General features: G+C 42.7%; 1 protein-coding gene across 3 annotated transcripts in view; it reads left to right on the forward strand.

Annotated features, from left to right (window-relative positions):
• crim1 (cysteine rich transmembrane BMP regulator 1) overlaps positions 1 to 10843 on the forward strand; it is a 202797-nt gene extending 191954 nt beyond the window's left edge. For 2 of the 3 annotated variants that reach the window (XM_033025830.1, XM_033025831.1), the window contains 3 exons: positions 2494 to 2675; positions 6287 to 6463; positions 7195 to 10843. In XM_033025830.1, the coding sequence (XP_032881721.1) occupies positions 2494 to 2675; positions 6287 to 6463; positions 7195 to 7209 (374 nt within the window). In that variant the 3' untranslated portion in view covers positions 7210 to 10843. The remainder of the gene's footprint in view (positions 1 to 2493; positions 2676 to 6286; positions 6464 to 7194) is intronic. The other variant, XM_033025832.1, reaches the window with a different exon arrangement.
• The last annotated feature ends 9833 nt before the right edge of the window (positions 10844 to 20676 follow it).

Genomic DNA, 20676 nt, shown 5'->3' on the forward strand with positions numbered 1-20676 from the left:
TCACCAGCCAGCTTTTCAAAAACTTTGCACAGCGATGGGACTTTCGACATATCACCAGCAGCCCTGAGTTTCCGCAGTCCAACGGACTCGCCGAACGGGCCGTCCGAAGTGCAAAACAACTAATGGAACGTTCCTACCTTGCTAAATCCGACGTCTATCTGGACCTGCCCAACATAAGGTACATTGCCAGGGATCCCATACTGGGTTCCCCAGCCCAACGACTTATGTCTCGTCAAACCCGTGCTGCCCTGCCTGTACTTCGGCAGCTTCTGCAGCCAAAGGTCCATTCTCTGCCCGCAGTCCAGAAACAACTACAATTCAAGCGCGATACACAAAAACGTTTTTTCGACAAGTCCAGTAAGCCACTTAAACCTCTCTCCAGTGGACAGGTTGTTCGCCTTCAGACCAACAAGGGCTATGGCCGTCTGGGTCACATTCACAGCCCTGCCAAAGAACCGCGCTCCTACCTGGTTAGCGCGGACGGGACCATTTACAGATGCAACCGTCAACATCCCCTTCATGTGAAGGAACCACGTCCTACAACTCCGTATCTAGAGGTCTCGCGTTTTGAATACCCTCCCACTACCGGGCCGGCTGCTCCATTACCAGAGACTGTGTCCCCCGTGGCCTCTCCACGGCGTTCAGCGCCCAGCTCACCTACTTTACCACCTCTACCCGGTGGGTCTCCGGTGCCGTCCCCGGTCACATCCACTGTCTCCTCCCCAGTCACTTCACCGGTGAAAGGAGGAGATGTGGATTCGTACCGCACACACACTGGACGGGTCAGCAGGCCACCCATTAGATACGACGATTTTGTGTAAACATTTATACTTCCCCATATGCGTTATTAACGTTCCGGTTCCTATATTACTTAGCCACCATGTTCCCACGTATCTATGCTTTATTTTGTTTCTACAAGGAAAGATGTAGATTGGTTATTTCCTACTAACCAATTGTAGTGCTTGTTAGTAGTTGCTCCGCCTAATATGCAATTTATATTACCAAGATCTTGCTTACGTAATTCAGTCTGAGTAGCTGCTAGTGATTGTAATGTCCTGCAGACCAAATCTGTAAGTGGACTTTAATAAATATGTGTTGTATGTTGACGTACGACTCGACTTATTACAACTCCTGACTGTCAGTACAGTCACATTGCTTGAGTGCAACAATGTCGCAGCCCAGTCACAGCTGATCCACGCCATCATGCTGCCCAGGGTTGCAACTGGGAACAGCAGCATCACCCTACCCACTGCTGGCCCAGATGGTACTCGGATAACCTCATGCAATAGAGACATGCAGTTGTGTTGCACCTTTCACATCACAGTGCTTTCAGCCAAATGAGTACAGAAGGGGTTAGATAGCCCTCTAATCCTCAGTAACCTCAGAGCACTAGGCTGAAGAGGGGAAGCGGTTGCAGAATCCATCGTCCTATAAAAAGACAACAGTTACAAAGGAAGGTAAAAAATAATTAATAGGGAATTTATTTTGAACAGTAATATCGATAATATTTTGGATATTACTCCTCTGATCCTTCGATATGTCTGCCCACCATCCAGGGACTCAAAGTCCTTCCGGCAATTCACTAGCTTTCCAATCTGCCAAATACTGTATGCTTCACACCCTGGGACCCAAAATTGCGTTAATCAATTTCAGACCAACAGCCATTCCAGTTTGTAAGAGGTGATCAGTTCTGAGCACCAATCTGTGATATTAACTCGCGTTCTCCTTCTATACAGATGCTGACTGACCTCCAGTGTATTTTCAGCATTCTCTTTTATTGCAGACTTCCAACAATGGTCAGAGATTGTTTCTCGTTCAAAACCATACATAAAGGAACTATGTTTAAGAAGGAACTGTAGATGCTGGTTTACACCGAAGATAGACACAAAATGTGGAGTAACTTAGCGGGTCAGGACTGATGAAGGGTCTCGACCCGAAATGTCACCTATTCCCTTTTCTCCAGAGATGCTGCCTGAGCCGCTGAGTTACTCCAGCATTTTATCTCTATCCACAGAAAGGAACTCAGTGGGTCAGGCAGCATTTGTGGAGGGAAATAGACAGTTATGTCCCTTCTTCAGACTCTTTCATCAGTCTGAAGAAAGGTCCTGATTTTTTTTTTAAAAGACAAAGTGCTGGAGTAACTTAGCAGGTCGATCTGCAGAAGGATCCAGATGTGAAACGTCACTTATCCATGCTCTCCAGAAATGCTGCCTGACCCGCTAAGTTACTCCAGCACTTTGTGTCTTTTTTTATCCCTCTGGAAATTTAGAATGAGTTTTGAAGTGGTTGCGCTGCTGTCGTAGATGCACATCACCTCTGCCGTGAGCTTGTACCTGGTTTCTCTGCCTCAATGTCCTTGGCAACCCACCTCCGGGTCTGAACCCGAAACGTCACCTATTCCTTTTCTCCAGAGATGCTGCCTGACCCGCTGAGTTACACTAGTTTTTGTGCCTATCTCCAGTAACAAGCCTTTGTTTCTCACTACCCTTACAGAGAATCTCCGTGTGAACGCCATAGGTGGAGACTACCCGCGGGACAATGAAGATTCTGCCATGCGTTCAGTGGCATGGGTAGCTGTGCCTGTTATGATTGCCCTCATTCTCGTCATCGCTCTGCTGTTGGTTAACCAGAAGAAGCAGTGGATCCCAGTGCCCTGCTACAGAGCTCCTACAAAGGTGCGACATCCTTAACTAATTCCTTATCGCGTGTATACTTATGATCGAGATAAAGGACCAGAGATTCTGTGCATTCTCTAGGCAGCAGGGTTTCTGTGAAATAATGCGCGTCTCCTTGGTGGAACAGCATCTGTCCATTGTCAAGCTTGTGGAACTGATGATTGAGCAAGCGGTCCCAATAAGACTGAGAACTGGAGTGGGAGGAAACTTAAAGTTCCATCAGGACTAAATTGCTGATTAACAATTGAGGGGCCTAGACCCATGATCCAAATGTGTAAGCTCAAATCCCTCTATAGAACCTGGTAAATTTAAATTCAGTAACTGACTATCATATTGGTGACCATAATGGTGTTAAGTGAGGAATGTCATTCATTATGTGGCAATGTAGTTACAAAATGTTGTAGTTATTTTATTGCACCTTCTTCATGACTCTCTGGATTACTTCCAGTACCATGTGCAAGTGAGAGCAGAAATAGAAGGATGGGTTATCTGAATACGTGACTGAGGAGCTGGTGCAGTGGCAAAGGTTTGGTTTTTAAATCGTGGAGATCTCAGTTTCAGTTTAGTTTATTGTCATGTGTACTGAAGTACAGTGACAAGCTTTTGTTACGTGCTATCCAGTCACAGAAGCATAATTATCATGCTGAGAGGGTTGTCCAGGGAGGCTTTATTTGTAGAATTTAGAAACAGGAAGGGAATGATCACTTTGGGACTGTATTATGGTCCTTCCAATAGTCACCATGAATGAGTGTGTGCAACAGTGGACACACTTTGGGACCAGTGATCATAATTATATTAGTCTTTAAGTAATTTTGGAGATGGAGAGGGCTGGACCCACAAGTTAAGGTCAAACTGGGACAAGGCCAAGTTTGGAGGAATAAGGTGGGAACTTGTAGAGGTTACACTTTTGGCTAGACTGTTTGCAGGTAAGGGGATGCTTGCAAGTGGGAGGCTTTCAAAAGTGAGATAGCAAGTGTACAGGGGCAGAATGTTCCTGTTAAGGTGAAGGGAAAGGTTGGTAATTATGGGAACCCTGGTTGATGAGAGATGTTCAGGTACTGGTCAGGAAAATGATGGAGACACATGACAGATTTAGCATAACTAATCTAAACTAAAATAAAATAAAAGGATCGTTTGGAAAAGAATAGATTCCCTTAAAGATCAGCACAGATGCCTTTGTGTAGAACTGCAGGAGATGGAAGAGATATTAAATTAATACTATTAAAGTGGATAAATCCCCAGGGCTGGCCAAATACATCCCTGTGAGAAACTACAGTAGGAGAAAATTGTGGATGTCCTTGCAGAGATATGTGTATCATGTTTATCCACAGGTGAATTTATGGAAGACTGGAGGATAGATAATGTTGTACCATTATTTAGGAAGGCAGCAAGGGCAAGAGAACTACAGGCTGGTGAGCCTGACATCAATGGTTGGAAAGTTGATTGAAAGAATTATTTGGGACAGGATCTACCAGCATTTGGATAGGCACGGATTTATTAGGGATAGTCAGCATGCCTTTGTGCATGGGAAATCTTGTCTCCCAAATCTGAGAGTTTTTTTGAAGAGATCACCAAGAGGATTGATTAGAGCAGGGCAGTGGACATAATTTATATGGACTTTAACAAAGACCTTTGACAAGATCCCATATAGTTGACTAATCTGGAAAGTTAGATAATATGGAAACCAAGCTGAGCTAGCCAATTGAATTTAAAATTGGATTAGAAGAAGGAATCAAAGGCTAGTCGTGGAAGATTGCATTTCTGGCGTTCGAGGCCTGGGACCAGCGGAATGCTGCTGTGGTCAGTGCTGATTCCACAGCTTTTTATCGTATACATTAACAATTTGGACGACAATGTATTTAATGTTATTTGTAAATTTTCTGATTACACCAAAATTAATGGTATAGTGGACAGTGAAGTACGATATCTGAGTTTACAACAGGATCTACGTCAGTTAGGAAGGTGAGCCAAGAAATGGATAATGGAATGTAACCCTGCCAAATGTGAGGTGTTGCACTTTGGTATGTCAAACCTGGGTAAAGCGTAACACAGTACATGGTGGAACCCTGGAGAATGTTGCAGAACAGTGCGATGTCGGAGTACAGGTGCATGGTTCTCTGAAAGCAAAAGAGTCAAGTGGGCAATGTGGTGGAAAAGACATTTGGCAATGCTTGCCTTCATTGGGAAGGGTATTGAGTACAAAAAAAGACACAATTGTACAAAAGATGTGACATCACGATGTACAAGTCGTTGGTGATATCGAACGGAGTATTTGTGCAGTCTGGTCACTCAATCCTAGGAAAGATGCCATTGAGTTGGAAAGGGTGTGGAGAGTTTTACCAGTATGTTTTACCAGTTATCAGACGGGGTTCTCCAGGATGTTTCCTGGGCTTGTAAACTTCAGTTATAGGGAGAAGTTGGATAGGCTGGGATGTTTTTCTTTGGAGCATAGGAGACTTTATTGGGGTGACTTTATTGGGGTGTACAAGATCATGATAAAGTGAATGCTTGCAGTCTTTTTCCCAGGGTAGAGAATTCTAAAGCTTAGAGGGCATAGGCTTAAGGTGAGAGAGGAGTAATTATTTTTTCAGACAGATGGTAATCTGTATCAGGAATGAGTTGCCAGAGGAAGCTATAGAAGTGGATACAATTATGACTTTTAAAGATATTTTGATTGATAAATGGATAGGAGGGTTTAGAGGACCATGGGCCAAATTCAGGCAAATGGAATTAGCCCAATATGCCAACTTGGTCAAGGTGGGCCTGTTTTCATGTTGAATAGCTTTGTGACTATGATTCTAAGTCAACAAATGGAACTGATCAATCTGTTTGTTTCTCTGCAGATGCTCCCTTGACCCACTGAGAATTTTCAGTATTTTCTGTTTCTATTTAACAATCCTTCCATTTCTTCAGAACACTTGTTATTCGTAGGTGATCCAGACTGCCAGCAGAATGGCTGACATGTTGCTGTCCTCCTGAATAACCTGACAAGCCACTAAGTTTAACATAAGAAATAGAAGGAAATGACAGGAGTAGGCTTAATGGTCCCTCAAGCTTACCCCACTATTTAATATGTGCATGGCCAATCTGCCTAAGCCTCAACTCCTCTTCTGTGCCAGATTCCCCTAGCCCTCAATTCCCTGATCTTTCAAAAATTATCTATTTCCCATTTAGATAACCCCAATGATCAAGCCTCCATAACCTGCTAGGGTAGAAATTTTCAACACATTCCCCAACCTCTATTCTTTAGTTTTAAATGATCCCCCCCCAACATTATAACTATACACTCCCAGTTAAGATTCTATTACTGGTGAGAAAACATCTTGATATCTATCCTGTTATGCCTGTCACTATCATATGTTTCACTGAAAACACTGCTCCTTCTTCCAAACTCCAAAGAATATAGATTATATTTCTTTAGCTGGTGAAAAGACAACCCGCTCTTCCCAAGAATTTGTTTTTGGACTGCCTCCAATGCCAATATACTGAGGGATGGGCAATAGCTGCTGGCCTTTACAATAATACCTGCATTCCATGACAGACGGAAACGTGGAAAAGAGAACAAAGTTGTGGGTATTAAGTTAGTGAATTAATTCTGTTTATCCCAACAGCCCTCGTGTCTGAACAACCAGTTGGTGTACGTGGACTGTAAGAAAGGAACCATGGTTCAAGTAGATAGTTCCCAGAGGATGCTGAGAATGGCGGACCCGGATTCCAGACACAGTGGTTTTTACAGCATGCCAAACACAAAGCAAAACAACTTGCAGGCGGACAGCTTCTATCAGACGGTGTGAGACACCTCTATAAACAGAAAGACTTTTTTCTTTACCCGCTACAAAAAACACAAAAAATATACAAAAAAAAACAGCTACAATTGTGCACTTGCTTAATGGACTGTATTGGGTTGGTGAATTCATGTACAACTCTGAGACATGAACAGGACGGGCTCCATTTCGCTCCAACAGTGTGCCAGAGAGAAAGAATGAATCATTCCCGCTTTTCCTTGTGATATTTGACCAAGTGTTTGCTGGAACACTTTAGCACCAAAGTTGCAGTTACTATGGTTTTTCTGCATGTAATATATAGCTGTAGAGAGGTGAAGGACATTGTGTGGGAAGAAAACCCTTTCTGGTTGACTACCAAACAGCAACTTTCCAAGCTCGTGGACTCTTAAGTTTCCTCGCTCTCAGTATCTGTTATTGACAATGTCTAACTCACTGAAACTAGAGAGAAAGAGCCCTTGACATGAATGTCCTCGAGTATGCCACAAGTACAAACTATATAAGAGAATTAACATAGTCCCTGGCCTGCCTTAGGGGCAATGTTTTCAGTACACATGGAAAATTAAGATAATACGTTTTTTTATTACTGTTTATAAGAGCATGGCAGATGTTAAGGGTGGGTCGACTGAGTCATATTAAAGTGTACTGTGTGCTGCTTTTCGATGGCCAGTTGGTTGGCAAGGACAGCGTGAGGCTGCGGCCTAAACATCCTTTTTTTTTGTTTTGTATGATATTAGCACTGGATCGTGTAAAGATACTACCAGAGATGAGGACAACCACAGCAAGCTTTTCCCATTATGCTCCCAGCCTCTCTGGTGGCTTCCTAAGAGTTTCTGAAGGTGAACATAGAAGACGTTTTGTTGGACAGAGTTCCTGCTCGATATTGAAAGAGAAAAGAGACTGGGTTTTTGTACTTACTGGTATGCAGATTAGAAACTGCTTCCGTGGTAGGAAGCTTCGTAATTATATATTACTCAAGCACCTTTTTTGAAACTGAGAAAAAGGAAATTATGCTTTGTGAAACATTAGCATTATAGGAATATTTATGTTAATATATATTATGCTAAAACAAAAGTATTTGTACATATATATAATTTTCTATGTTTTCCTGTTTAATGTATTTATATCCTAGAGAGATTTTATCCAGTTTAAGAAAAAATTAGCTTAACAGGCATTCCATTTTAGTGCTTGGTGGCTCACAGGACTCGTGGAAGGAAAGAGCATCTCCTTTTGCCTCAGATTTTGTGCCTTTTTGCTGATGGCCTCAGCATTCCTCTCACTATTTCTGATTTCATGCTACAAAGGGCTTTAAAGATCGCACATTGGGTCTCACAGTTATCCATAATACAATGCCAATGTGTGCCGATCTTGATTATTTTATCCCTGTTTTATTTTGTCCCGCCATTGCAGCATACACAAATCCGTGCAGCTTGTCTGTCCATCTGTTGTCCGATCCCTGGTCATGTTCACATTGGGGATATCACGTACTGGGCCACATGATTTCAGGTTCTCGTTATAAACAGTGTGCTTTGCGTTTGCTTCTTCCTTTTGCCTTCCCCTGTGGAAGTTTGTCAAAGAGCCTCCATCTTCCAGATCCTTCTGGGAACTCCAGACTTTGGCTTCATCAAAAATAAAATGTCTTGTTGGCTCAGTGAAGGGATGCACATCCTGGAGAGACAGTCAGTCCACAGAACAAGAAGATTGTTGATTCAGAACCCAGGTCATACTTGAGCTGGTCCCTCTTGGATAGAGTGATAGGAGGGACAGTACAATAGGTACACGGTCCACAGGTTGGGAATGCAGATTTCGGGTGATGAGCAGGCTGTGGGAATTCAGTCAACTAGGCTGCCTGCCTCTGATCAATTTCCTAACTGAGCAAAGAACATGCATGGAATTGGGGGTCAGGTTTTACTCTGGCGATACCTTTTCAGGCTCAACATGCCATTTTCCAAGCACCTGTGAAGAATGAACACCCTGAACAGACACCAAGAGCAAACATTAGACATGGTCCATGGACCATGGACGAAGGGGCAACAGGATGGAGAGAGGTGGGAAAGAAACAGCAATAAAGACAAAAATAGTTAATCAGATTGCCCAAGGTTGTGAGATCAGCCCTGAGTGAACACCTCACTTTCTTGCTCCCTGCTCTGAATTTGCAGCCCCCCCTAAATCCCTCATTCCACATATACATACTGAACTATGTTCATAGCTTCCTCATTTAACTTGCCATCTGCAATTACATTGCTGTAATATTTTCTAACCATTTCCCTTGATCTATCCCAGTAAATCTGTTACCCCAACACCAAGCCATCTTTGACCCCCCCCCCCCCCATACTCCTTATTTAAGCCAAAGACGGTGGTTCTGATCCTGTGGTGTTCATCCTCAATCTGCATCTGAATTCTAACATTCTAGCATAGCCTCCACCAACACACCCTCAATCCCATATCTGCCAGGCAAGTCCTTCAATCAGCAGATCTAATTGCATCATGTGAAGTGACCTGTCAAAACCACTCACACCTTCAGGATGGCCTTGAAACCCCAAAAATAGCTGTCTTGCCTCTGATTCTTTTCACCAGTTAATTGCCACCGTAAACTCCTTCCCTTTTCATCTCCAACAGCATATGCAACGTGATGAACTTATTTTATCAATAAGATCAGGACTATCCCCTCAGTTGTGTCTTTTGCCTGACACACTGCCACCCCCTCTCCTCCTCCACCTTCTCTTGCTCATAATCCCCAGGCGACCCCTGAAATCATGCCTTCTTTGAGTTCCATATATCTTTATGCATGTTCCTAGCTTGTCTGTGGAACCCAGATCCTTCCCTCATGGTTTCTTTGCTTTCCATACAAATCCTATGCTAACCTGATAAAAGGTTCCCTCATCAGGTTTTCTTTCCCTCTCTTTTGCAACTGTCATAAACAACCAATTCAAAACAAACACTACTTAGTTCCTCTATCTTAGCACATGATCGCATCTCCACTTTCTTCAAACCCTTTGCTGCCTCCAAGTCCCAAATTCCAATCTCCTCAATTGGGTCTTATTTCCTGCTATAGCCATTTGCACAACCTCTGGCAACCTTTACATAATCCCATCCTTAAAGCTGATCTCTCTGGCCAAACTTTAGCTTATCTTACTTTGGCTCAGTGTTGGTTGTTGTCTGATTGTGTTCCTGTGCAGTGCCAAGGGACCTCATTGCTGTACAAATGCATGTTATTGTCAAGAGGTGGGGATAGTGTGAGGTGGTATTCTCTCTCATGCAGTTTGTATCATGGGTAATTGTGACGAACTGCAGAAGACTTTGAAGGCATCGCAGAGACGGAATTTCTGGAGAGCTGGAGGGAGAGACAAGAACAAAGATTTTATGTTTCCTGTTGCTGAAGAGTTACTAACAAAAGAACTACTGGAATGCTGGCATTGATAAGCTGGACTTTTTCTTTGTAGTAAGCCTCTTAGTGGTTATAACTTACTAAATATATAAAAAAATTGACAGGTCTTGGCACTTTTGTACTAATTACCCCTTTTTGTGTAATAACCTTTTTAAAGTGCTTTCACGAGGGAATCCATTACCCATTTTGCTTTAATGTGAAAACATTTGTACTTTTGTTTCGTAGTGGAATTCCCAAGTATTGTTGTAGATACTTGGGCTCAGAGCTTGTTAAACTTTAGGCTGAAAAAAATCTAATTTATTGTTTGCCCTAATTTATTAATCTGGAGATTAATGAAAAGTTAGAACATTGCAAGATGTACGTTTTTTTTTTTGCGTTATTTGTACGGGAGAAAAAGAAAGGTGATCTGGTTTAAGTAAGGGTCGAGATTTTCTTATCTATGTGACCTTTTTCTTTTCTATTTTCCCACAAAGTTACTTCATGAGACCTTTCTTAGCTGCTGTCTCTTGCTCCCCTCTTCCCCACCTTACCCTTCCCCATCCCTTGTGTACAGGAATTGGATCGTTCCTGTCTGGCTCAAAAAAGTTATGTTCTGTCAAGACCGATTGCTCATTGCTTTCCCAACCAAAAGACTTAAGTTGAGAAGTGTTTTTTTTAAACAGGTATCGTTCACTGCTTGTTTTTATTTTGTGATTGTGGTTGTGTTCTGGTGAGAAAAAAGAAAGAAGATACAGGACATTGGAATAAGATGCTTTTTACAACAAAAAAAACTGAGAAGGAGAAAAACAAGATAGCTGTCCACTCCGTCCTGTATCTGACATTCTTGTACTTTGGTTACTGTTGTGCTAATGTAAAATAATGCAAAATATTTCTAAAATAGATGCGTATGTGGCACTTGGAGTGTTCTGCAGTTTGCTTGTTTACTTTTTTTTTAAATGTAAGGCATTTTTTTCATGTACATTTGCTCTTGACAGCACAATAAACAATGTTAAACCTCATGTTTCTGTGCATTGTCAATATCTTGAATCTGGAGTGGTATTGATGCGCATTACATGCTCATTTTCAAGTCGAATTCACACAGCAGTAGGTTTCAGTTATTCGATTACTGGATGTCAATGCCCTTGTTTGATGGTATGTGAGAGCACAGAGGAGATTTACAAGGAACATACTGTTGCTGGAAAATTGTAGCTCTGAGGCGCGACGGACTAGGCTGGGGTTGATTTCGTTGCAATGAAGTAAACTGGTGGGAAATTAATTGTTTTATAGTTGATTTTTCCCTTCTCATATTATGAGAAAGGAAAAATTGGATAAATAGAAAGTAACTTAGCAGAGGTCAATAAATACAGAGCATAGATGCATGTTAATTTGTAGAAGGATTACAGGACAGTTGAGAAAAAACTTATTTCAATCAACCAGTGTAGAGTTCACTGCCTGAAAGTGTACTGGAGGCAGAAACCCTCAACGCAGTTAAAAAATGTGTGAACATGCATTTAAATGATGGTGAATTTTATAGGATTACAAACTGGAAATTGGGATTAAGCAGAAAACCATTCTTGACCAGGATTGACAGGAAATCTACAATTTAGGCTCGGGTACATGTGAGCCACTCATGCTGGCAATTATAAGAGGCCTTGTCACTGCTCTTTTAATTCACCATCCCACTCACACTCTGATCCATCCATGGCCTCCTGCACAGGTACAGCATTTAACAAATGCTTCAGCTTCCAAGTCAGGAGGAAAGGGTAGGAGAACAGAAAGTGCTGGGAACATGCAGCAGGTTAGGCAGTATCTGATGTCAGAGAGACTATTAATGCTTTGGATGCAGAACTGGGAAAAGCTCCTGCCTTCTGTTGAGGCCACTGAGGATGGCAACGGTGAGTGACTTCAAGCAAATAAATGATAGATTGGATTTGCTATGCAGCAGATTCTCAAGGGGCTGTATGTTCTTTGGCAGCTGTATGGAAACGACGACTGCGTGCTGTGAAACCCAGCTCATTTACATGAAAATAAGGTAAAAACAGAAAATGCTAGAAAATCTCAGCAGGTCAAGCAGCATCTGTGGAAATGGAAACAAGGAAGAGGGGGACACAAGAGACTGCAGGCGCTGGAACCTGGAGCAAAAATCAAACTGCTGGAGGAACACAGCAAGTCAGGCAGAGAAATGGGCCGAAGACGTTTGAGTCAGCATTCCTCTTCAAAACTGGAAGAAGTGAGTTACTCTAGATAGCAGGGAACGTGGTAAGTGGAACAAGAGGAATTTCTCTGATGGGGTGAAATAATGAGGCCATTAAGTACGTTTCTTTGTGTAATATTTTACCAACATTGAAAAGCCTGTGTAATAGACTGACAACACACCAAAAAGTTGCAGGCAAAAAATGGTTGATTCTCGTGTGAACAGAAAGGATCAGACATCCGTTGGAGAATTTGATGTTAAGTCTTCCAGGTTGCAACGTACCAGACAAAGGTGAGGAGTTGCAGCCCAGGCTTGCAATAACTTGGGTCAAGCTTGGGCCAAGCTTAGGTTGAGCCTGGGTCTTGTAAGAGTTCCGCAGACCATGGGCAGAGAGGTTGGAGTGGAAGTGGGTTTGTGAATGAAACCAAGAGCTCAGGGTCACTCCTGTGTTCTGTGTGCACAACTAACTAAGCTTATGGGTGATGGCATGAGAAAGTTGTCAGCTCGTGTGGAAAATGAGCTAAAAGTTACATGTTTCTTCTTCCATCGAGGCTCCCTGTTGAGTTTTTCCAGAATTTTCCATCTATATGTCCAACATCTGCAGTATTTTGACTTTCATGCCCGATGCACAGACTAAGGCGAGGCAATCACGGTCATCTTGAGTCAGGTGAACATCAAGTGCCCCACTGAAACAGTCACAATCTTGATGCTCCTGCAGCTCTATGCCTGAACAAAGTGAAGAATAATGTTCTCCCAAACCTGACCTTGCATAGCAGCAGTAACTGACAGCAAATGCAAAAGTGAGGAGTTCATGCAGCCCACTACTAACCATGTTACACAGATGATCATTAAATACTCAAAGTGCAAGGCCTTATCTCCCTAATGCTTGGAATCCTACACACCTACACTAGTCTATCTCCATGAACTTTCACCAGTAACCTGGGCCCACAATGTCATGCTTTGGATACTCTGAAGGAGAACTGGAATTTGCCCTCCGGTGAGTCAGTCCCTGCTGTAAAGTTTCTGCCACCTCCAACTTGATGTCCAGTAAATCATCAGTGACAAGTGCACACTGCCACTCCCCAGCCTAGCACAGCCCCTGATGCTGGTATTTGAGGTGGTGCTGGGGCGAGCCTCCCGCAAGTGGCTCAGAGTTTCCTGATAATTTGAGTGGTGCCGCAAACAAAAATCTTGTTTTACTGTAAGCAAGACCAAGTAACTAATTGTTGACCTCAGGAAGGTAATCTTGAGGATCCAGGTAAATGTTTTAATCGATTCGATGGCAGTGGTGAGAGGCCAACAACTTCAAGTTCCAGGTATATCTCTGTGGATCTTTCCGTAATCTTTCATAAAGAAACCCCATCAATGCCTCTACTTCCTTGGAAGATTGAGGAGATTTGCTATGTCAATGAATAATCTCTAGGTATCAAACTTCTTTAGGTGTACATTGGAGAGCATACTGACCGTTGCATCATACCCTGGTTCAGTAACTCAACCACCCAAGAATGAAAGAGGCTGCAGAAAGCAGTGAATAAGGCCAGGTTGCAAGCATCAAAGAAATCTGCAGTAAATGCTGCCTCAAGAAGACATCTAATATAATCAAAGACTCACATCGCCCTGGTCACACTCTCTTCTTGTTTCCACCATCAGGAAGAATATACAAGAGCCTGAGAACTGTTACCTCCAAGTTCAAGAACAGCTTCCCATCAACCATCAAGCTATTGATCCACACTGCACAACCCTAACCACAATCCTACCTCAGCATCGACTACTATTGATTTTGTATAATGGTGCACTATGTGCCTTGGCTTGCACTATTATGGTCTGGTTATCTGGTATAACATTATTTATTGCATTATTATTTATCGCATATTTATTTTTTTGTGTTGTTGCAATAACGTGGCAAGTAAGAATTTCATTGTTCTGGTCCTGGTGCATATGACCATTGAACACTCTTCTTGACTCCTGAGAAATTAAGTGTAAGGAAAAGACCAGGTTAGCATATGGACGGTGGAGTGAGAAAGCTTCAAGCCATGTGGAAAGTTAGACAAATGTAAGATGGAGAATCTAGCTGGAATATGCATCCCACCATGGAAATGACAGCTGTGATTCAGTCTATACTCTGGAATATAGACACTAATATTACGACTGCAGAACCGCTGAATTGTCATAAAGCACTGCACCAGTGACTCGGGTTCAATCCTGACGATGGGTGCTGTCTGTATGGAGTCTATACTTTCTCCCTGTGACCATGTGGGTTTTCCCATTATGGGACTTGATGGGACAGAGGGAGGACAAATCTGTCCTTTTATGAAAGATAAGATAGTGACATTTAAGAGACTTGTGTGTAGGCACATGGATATGCAGGGGATGGAGGGACATCCATCCATCATGTGTAGGCAGAGGAGGTTAGTTTAACTTGGCATGTTCAGCATGAGCATTGTGGGCTGAAGGACCTGCTCTTTTGCTGTAATGTTCTATGCAGACAGGAGAATAAAATAATCTATGAATAAATCCATAGGAGTGTCAGAGCACCGTTTACACCTGATGGGTTAGTAGAATTGAAACTTGTGAATTGAAACAAAGAACAATTAGGTAGGATAGTCTGTTGGGACAGAAATTCACCCTCGCTCAATATACAATCCATGTCCAATATGTGCACTGTGCAAAATGTGCTCTTTAACATTTGCTTCTGAAATTTGGTTTCACTGAATTTCATCACACAGAGTAAACTCGCCTGGTATTCAGTTCTTTAGCACTTTTGACAGAGGACAAATTTAGCCGCATCTAATTAAAAATGAGACAAGGAACAAGTGGACAGTGAACAGATGCTGCTGAAGCAGTCTGGCTGAGGGGCTTTCTACAGGAGTAAAGCAGGGAGCCAAGAAATAAATGCCCTGGGACAACGGTTCTTACATAATGGCCTATTAGGCATTTACCTGCTCTATCAGAAAGCACTGTAAATTTGAACTGTTACCAAATATTTGCTTTCTTGCTGTTCAGGTAATGATGTGTGAAGATCCATAGCTCTCCTGTGGCCACATCAATGATGTTGATAAAAACAAGATGTGACAGCCCTGATGGGGCTTACTAAATGCTTGCAATGAGGTGCCAGTTGATTGTGTACAAAAGGAAGCTAGTGTGCAGGTAGCTCTGATCATCATTGGCTTCCTCTCTCCATTCTTCAAGTTCTCTCCCTCCACTCCACCTTATGGTCAGGCTCACCTGCAGACACAGCCTCTTTCCACTTTAGTAAGGTCTTCACTTTACAGGACTGATATCAGTGACCACAACATTCAGAGGCAGAACCCTTGATGGGTGTCAGAGGTTATGGGGAGAAGGCAGGAGAACGGGGTTAGGAGGCAAAGATAGATCAGCCATGATTGAATGGTGGAGTAGACTTGATGGGTCGAACGGCCTAATTCTGCTCCTATTACTTACGTCCTTATGACCTTATTTGATACCAGTCCTGTAATGGGAGGCTTGTAGGTGTTCTTAGCTCTAATTTTATTTGTATTAAACAGCTTTGGGCTTGTATTTTTTAAAGATACGTTGAAAAATATTGCAAATTGGTATTGGCTGAGGAATGCTTCATGGAGTTTAACACAAGCAAGTGTGAGGTGTTGCATTTTGCAAAGTCAAACCAGGGCAGGACCTTCACAATGAATGGCAGGGCCCCAGGGAATGTAGAGTGGAGGAATCTAGGAGTAGAGGTATATAGTTCCTTGAAGGGGGCATCACAGGTCTATCACAGGTCAAGAGGACGTTAATACATTGGCATTCAGGGTATTGAATAGAGAAGTTGGGATGTTATGTTGCAGTTGTAGAAAAATTGGTGAGGCCTCATTTGGAGCAACGTGTACAGTTTTAGTCACCATACTATAGAAAGGATGTCAATAAGCTGGAAAAAATGGTGAGAAAATTCATGGGAATTTTGCCAGGACGATGTTCTGAGCTATAGGGAGAGATTGGGCAGGCTATTCCTTGCAGTGCAGGAGAATGAGGGGTGATCTTATAGAGGTGTATAAGATTATAAATGGAATAGATAGAGTGAATGCATAGAGTCTTTTACCCAGAGAAGGGGAATCAAGAACCAGAGGACGTAGGTTTAAGGTGAGAGGGGAACCCAAGGGGAAACTTTTTCATGCAGAGGGTGGTGGCTATATAGCAGGAGCTGCCAGAGAGTAGTTGAGGCAGGCACTATAACAACATATAAAGGATCTTTAGACAGGAACATGGATAGGAAAGGATGAGAGAGAGAGAGAGAGAGAGAGAGAGAGATGGGCCGAATGTGGGCAGTTGGGACTAGTGTAGATGAGGCATCTTGGTCGGTGTGGGCAAATTGGGCCAAAGGGCCTGTTTCCGTGCTGTATCATAACAACTCAAATGCCCCCACAGCTACTTTTTAACCAGAGAGTGGATAAAATTTGAGTAAAGATGTAAGATGGTTGTGAGCAGGAATTTCTTTAGTCAGAGAGTAAATGAACCAGCATTTGCTGTCTCTGGGGTCCCAGAAACAGAATCAGTCAATACTATTAAAAGGAAATGGGAAAGATGCTTGAGAGAATACAATGTACGATGAAGGTTAAAAATGAGGGAATGGGGCTTAACAGATTGCTTAACAGATTGTACTTTTGCTGGTGCAGACTTGGTGGATCAAATGATTATAAACTTCGGAGAGTGATGTAGAACTTTCCTTTAAATCGAAGATAGATACAAAATGCTGGTGTAATTCAGCGGGACAGGCAGCATCTCAGGAGAGAAGGAATGGAGAGATGCTGCCTGTCGAGCTGTGTTACTCCAGCATTTTGTGTCTATCTTCGATTTAAACCAGCATCTGCAGTTCTTTCCTACACATCTTCCCTTTAAATGTAATCTCTTCAACAGCAACATACTTAAGGGAACCCAAATGGGTCCTTCAACGCAGCTTCTTCAGGCATATTAAAGCATTCTTGTAAATTATGTAAATAATTGTGATGTATTACATCATATTATTTTCATATTTTAGAGTCATCCAACATGGAAATAGACATGACTCATCTACGCTGACTGAGAGGTTTATCTATGCTAACCCTATTTTCCTGCATTTGGCTCATGACTTCTATTCTCTCATATCCGTGCACTTGTCCGAATGCTTCTTAAATGCTGTGATTGGACTTCCCTCTCACAACTCTTCTGGCAGCTTGTTCCATATACCTAACAGGGATCGATTTGCGCACACGCACGGTTTTTAAGATTTTTTAAACCTTGCTAACTTTTACATTAGACCACCGATTGGAACGAAACTTGGTGTGATCGCAGCACAGTAGAATGGTAAAGCCCCTGTCCTACGATGCGAGTTTATCCAAGAGCTCTCCCGAGTTTAAAAAAAAATCAGACTCGTGGTAAGTTCATCACGAGTATTTTTTTACTCTTGGCCATTTTTCACAGTGTTGAAAAAACTTCACGAGTTACCGCATATCCCGAGTACCTGCCGTTAGCATTAACGAGCCACTACGAGACACCCAAGAGCTCCTACGTACCCGCTACGTACCCGCTATGTACATTCTCCAAGTTCGAATCAGGGGAAAACTCCGGAGAACTCTTGAATTACCTCGTACAGTGGGACAGGCCTGTGATGTCTTGGTAATGTACTATATGTAATATACAGGGCTGCCAACTCTCACGCTTTGAGCGTGGCACTCACGCATTTCAGCCAATTCTCACGCCCTCACGCTGAAGACAGAATTCTAACGCTGACTTCAGTCCCTGCACAGCAAAGATCCTATAGCGGAGTCATAGGATCTTTGCTGCACAGTTTGTCTCTTTGCGTCACATGACAGCGATCTGCACGGATTGGGGAAGCGCGTCGGCCCAGGCAGCGGGGAGGACCACAATGAGGCCAAACATCTAGGACAGGGTTCGGCAACCAGGCTGAATCCGGCCCGTAACCCAAAAAAACCACGTTTTTTTTCAATTTGTTTTCGCAGGGTCGGGGCAGGCGAGCCGACCTGAGAACTGCAGCCAGTCCCTGGGACGCGAGCTGATCTGGGAATGGCAGCCAGTCCCTGGGCACGCAGAATACCAACTTGATCATTATGGACAAATTGGGCCAGCCATGTACGTGTTGTATAACTCTGACTCTATGAAGATCTGAATGCGCTTAGAATGAACATTTAAGCAAAATTGCCCCCACTTTCCCCATTTTGATTCTTGAGATTAATATCCCTTTGCTCTGTTAACAGCGTTAAAGTACTTATGAGGTTGAGTCAGGAAAAGGAACATGTTATTTCTTTTTAGTTTGCTTTAATTTGTTAGTTGATTGTTTGTTGAGTGCCATCATTTCAGAAATGGTCTTAGAGTAACTTAACTGTTATAAAGCAGTAATAAGTGATTTTTGTCCAAACAATTGGAACGTGCATAAAATGTTTGCATTATTAGCAGGACTGCCAAATCTCACGCATTGAGCGTGAGACTCACGCATTGAGCGTGAGACTCACGCATTTCACAAAATTCTCGTGTTCTCACGCTGATCACAAAATTTCTCACGCTCAAATATCTGCGGGTGCTGAAAGTTCAAAATAAAACAAAAATTGTTTTAGAGGTGATTAAAAACCATGAGGGGAACATCAGGTGAATGCATAGTCTTTTTCCCAGGATATGTGATTCAAGCACTAGAGGGGATTGGTTTAAAGCAGGGCTATCAAACTACCGGCACCAACCCCCCTCCCCCTTCCTCCCTGAGGCACGGCACACCCCTCCCACCCTCACCTCCGGCTGCTCTACGTCCATCGACAGCTCTGTCCACACCCCATGGAGTTTTAACCCCAGCCCAGAGCGTTGGCGCCGCCTCCGGAGCCTACTATGGGAGGGGGAACACCCCCTCCCACACCCTCCCCCCCTCGGTCGCTACGCTGCCTCGCAATTTCTCACTCTCAACTCTCACCCAATGTTGGCAGCCCTGAATATATGTAATGTAATAAATGTAATGTAATATCTAATGTAAATGCCAGTGCCCCTTGAGGCCAAAAGCAGAAGTGGCAAATGTACCTGTGCCTCGTGACCTTCTGGAAGTTTCAGTCATTGCAGATTAAATTTATCTTACACAATGGCGGACGTGAATTCTTTGTGCTAGTCACAACAAGGCCTTACAGAGAACATTACAAGGCCCTTTAGTAAGCTGGCGGAAAAATAGTAGCGCTATCGCATACCGTTATTGCGCAAATAGAATGAGCGCTCAAACCGAAAGATAACAAGATCAGAGCTTTAGTTATGTATAGATAGATTCTTGTGAAATACTGAAAACACATTGTTAGATGCCATATGTAGTTTCTCAGGATGTAATTGTAGCCAAGCAGACCAACTCTATTAAGTAAAGATTGTCAAAAACTTGCCAAAGGCTTCAAGCTAAATGCCAAAGCAAATCAGTGCAGACTTAGAATGGGATGATTCCTGCTGATAGTACAAACCAGAAGATACAAAACTTGCTTTGTATGGGTTAAATCAACCTCAATTGGGCAAATCCACATTGAATTGTAGAATCAGCCGAGGTAACAGCCTTTACCCAGTTGGACATATCCTATGAATAAACACTATTAAACATGGATAAGGAATTATTATATAAAAGGAATATTTAACAATAAACATCCAGGTTACAAAGCTCACTAACTCCTTCCTATATTGGCCTTATCATTGTTCAAGACCACTGTGTGTTCCTCTCATTAACTTAACGACATGATCCCGATCTCCCTATCGACCTCATTGCAGCCTTATAAGTTTATAAGTTCTCGGAGCAGAATTAGGCCTTTCGGCCCATCAAACCTATTCCGCCAACCAATTATGGCTGATCTATCTTTCCCTCTCAACCCCATTCTCCTGCCTTTGCCCCATAACCCCTGACACCCTTACTAATCAGAAATCTATCAATTTCCACCCTAAAAATATCCATAAAGCATCCAAAGTTGATATGTGTTGAGCCACTTCAACGGTTGTGATTTTGTTTCAAGAATTGCAGGAAAGGAAAAAAATCTGCGTTGTCTTTGGCATTTGATCTTAACTTAAATACGTCATCATCGCTCTGAAATAATAGGATTCAGAGAACCCTGTACTCTTGTCAGGAATGCAGAAACTGAAGCTTCATTATCAGACACACAGACAGCTGAAAGCATTTTACAAACCGAACACGATCACCAGATTCCAAGGAAATTGTGAACAGCAAAGCCAGCTTGTTAGTTTCCAATGAGATGATATCCCAACATGGTTCATTTTCAAAAAATTCCCTCGATACATTCATCTTATGGTTGTTTATCTAATTCCGCCTCTCGTGCCATGAATTGAAATTCGTAGCAGTTACAAGATATATACTATACTGTAGTAACTCGTTGAACCACAGAAAACATGTGGCAGAGGAGGACATTCAGCCTGTCATATGTGTTATTGTTGCACCATCCTGCTCTTTGGCTGCAAATCTGTTACACCTGGGTAACGTAACCCAATTACTGTAAGTCACAACTATTGCAATTTGGACACAAATTATTTTTATTTATCACCATTCAATTGATTTCCCCAACCTGAAGGTTTCATTGAGCCATCACCAGCACAAAGAGTGAAAAAAGCCACGGAGAAACCCACCACAATTCCCTCAGGCAACAAGGGATGGATGATAAATAAGGCCAATAC

This window comes from Amblyraja radiata, chromosome 8 (genome assembly GCF_010909765.2).
Source record: "Amblyraja radiata isolate CabotCenter1 chromosome 8, sAmbRad1.1.pri, whole genome shotgun sequence".
Taxonomy (NCBI): domain Eukaryota; kingdom Metazoa; phylum Chordata; class Chondrichthyes; order Rajiformes; family Rajidae; genus Amblyraja; species Amblyraja radiata.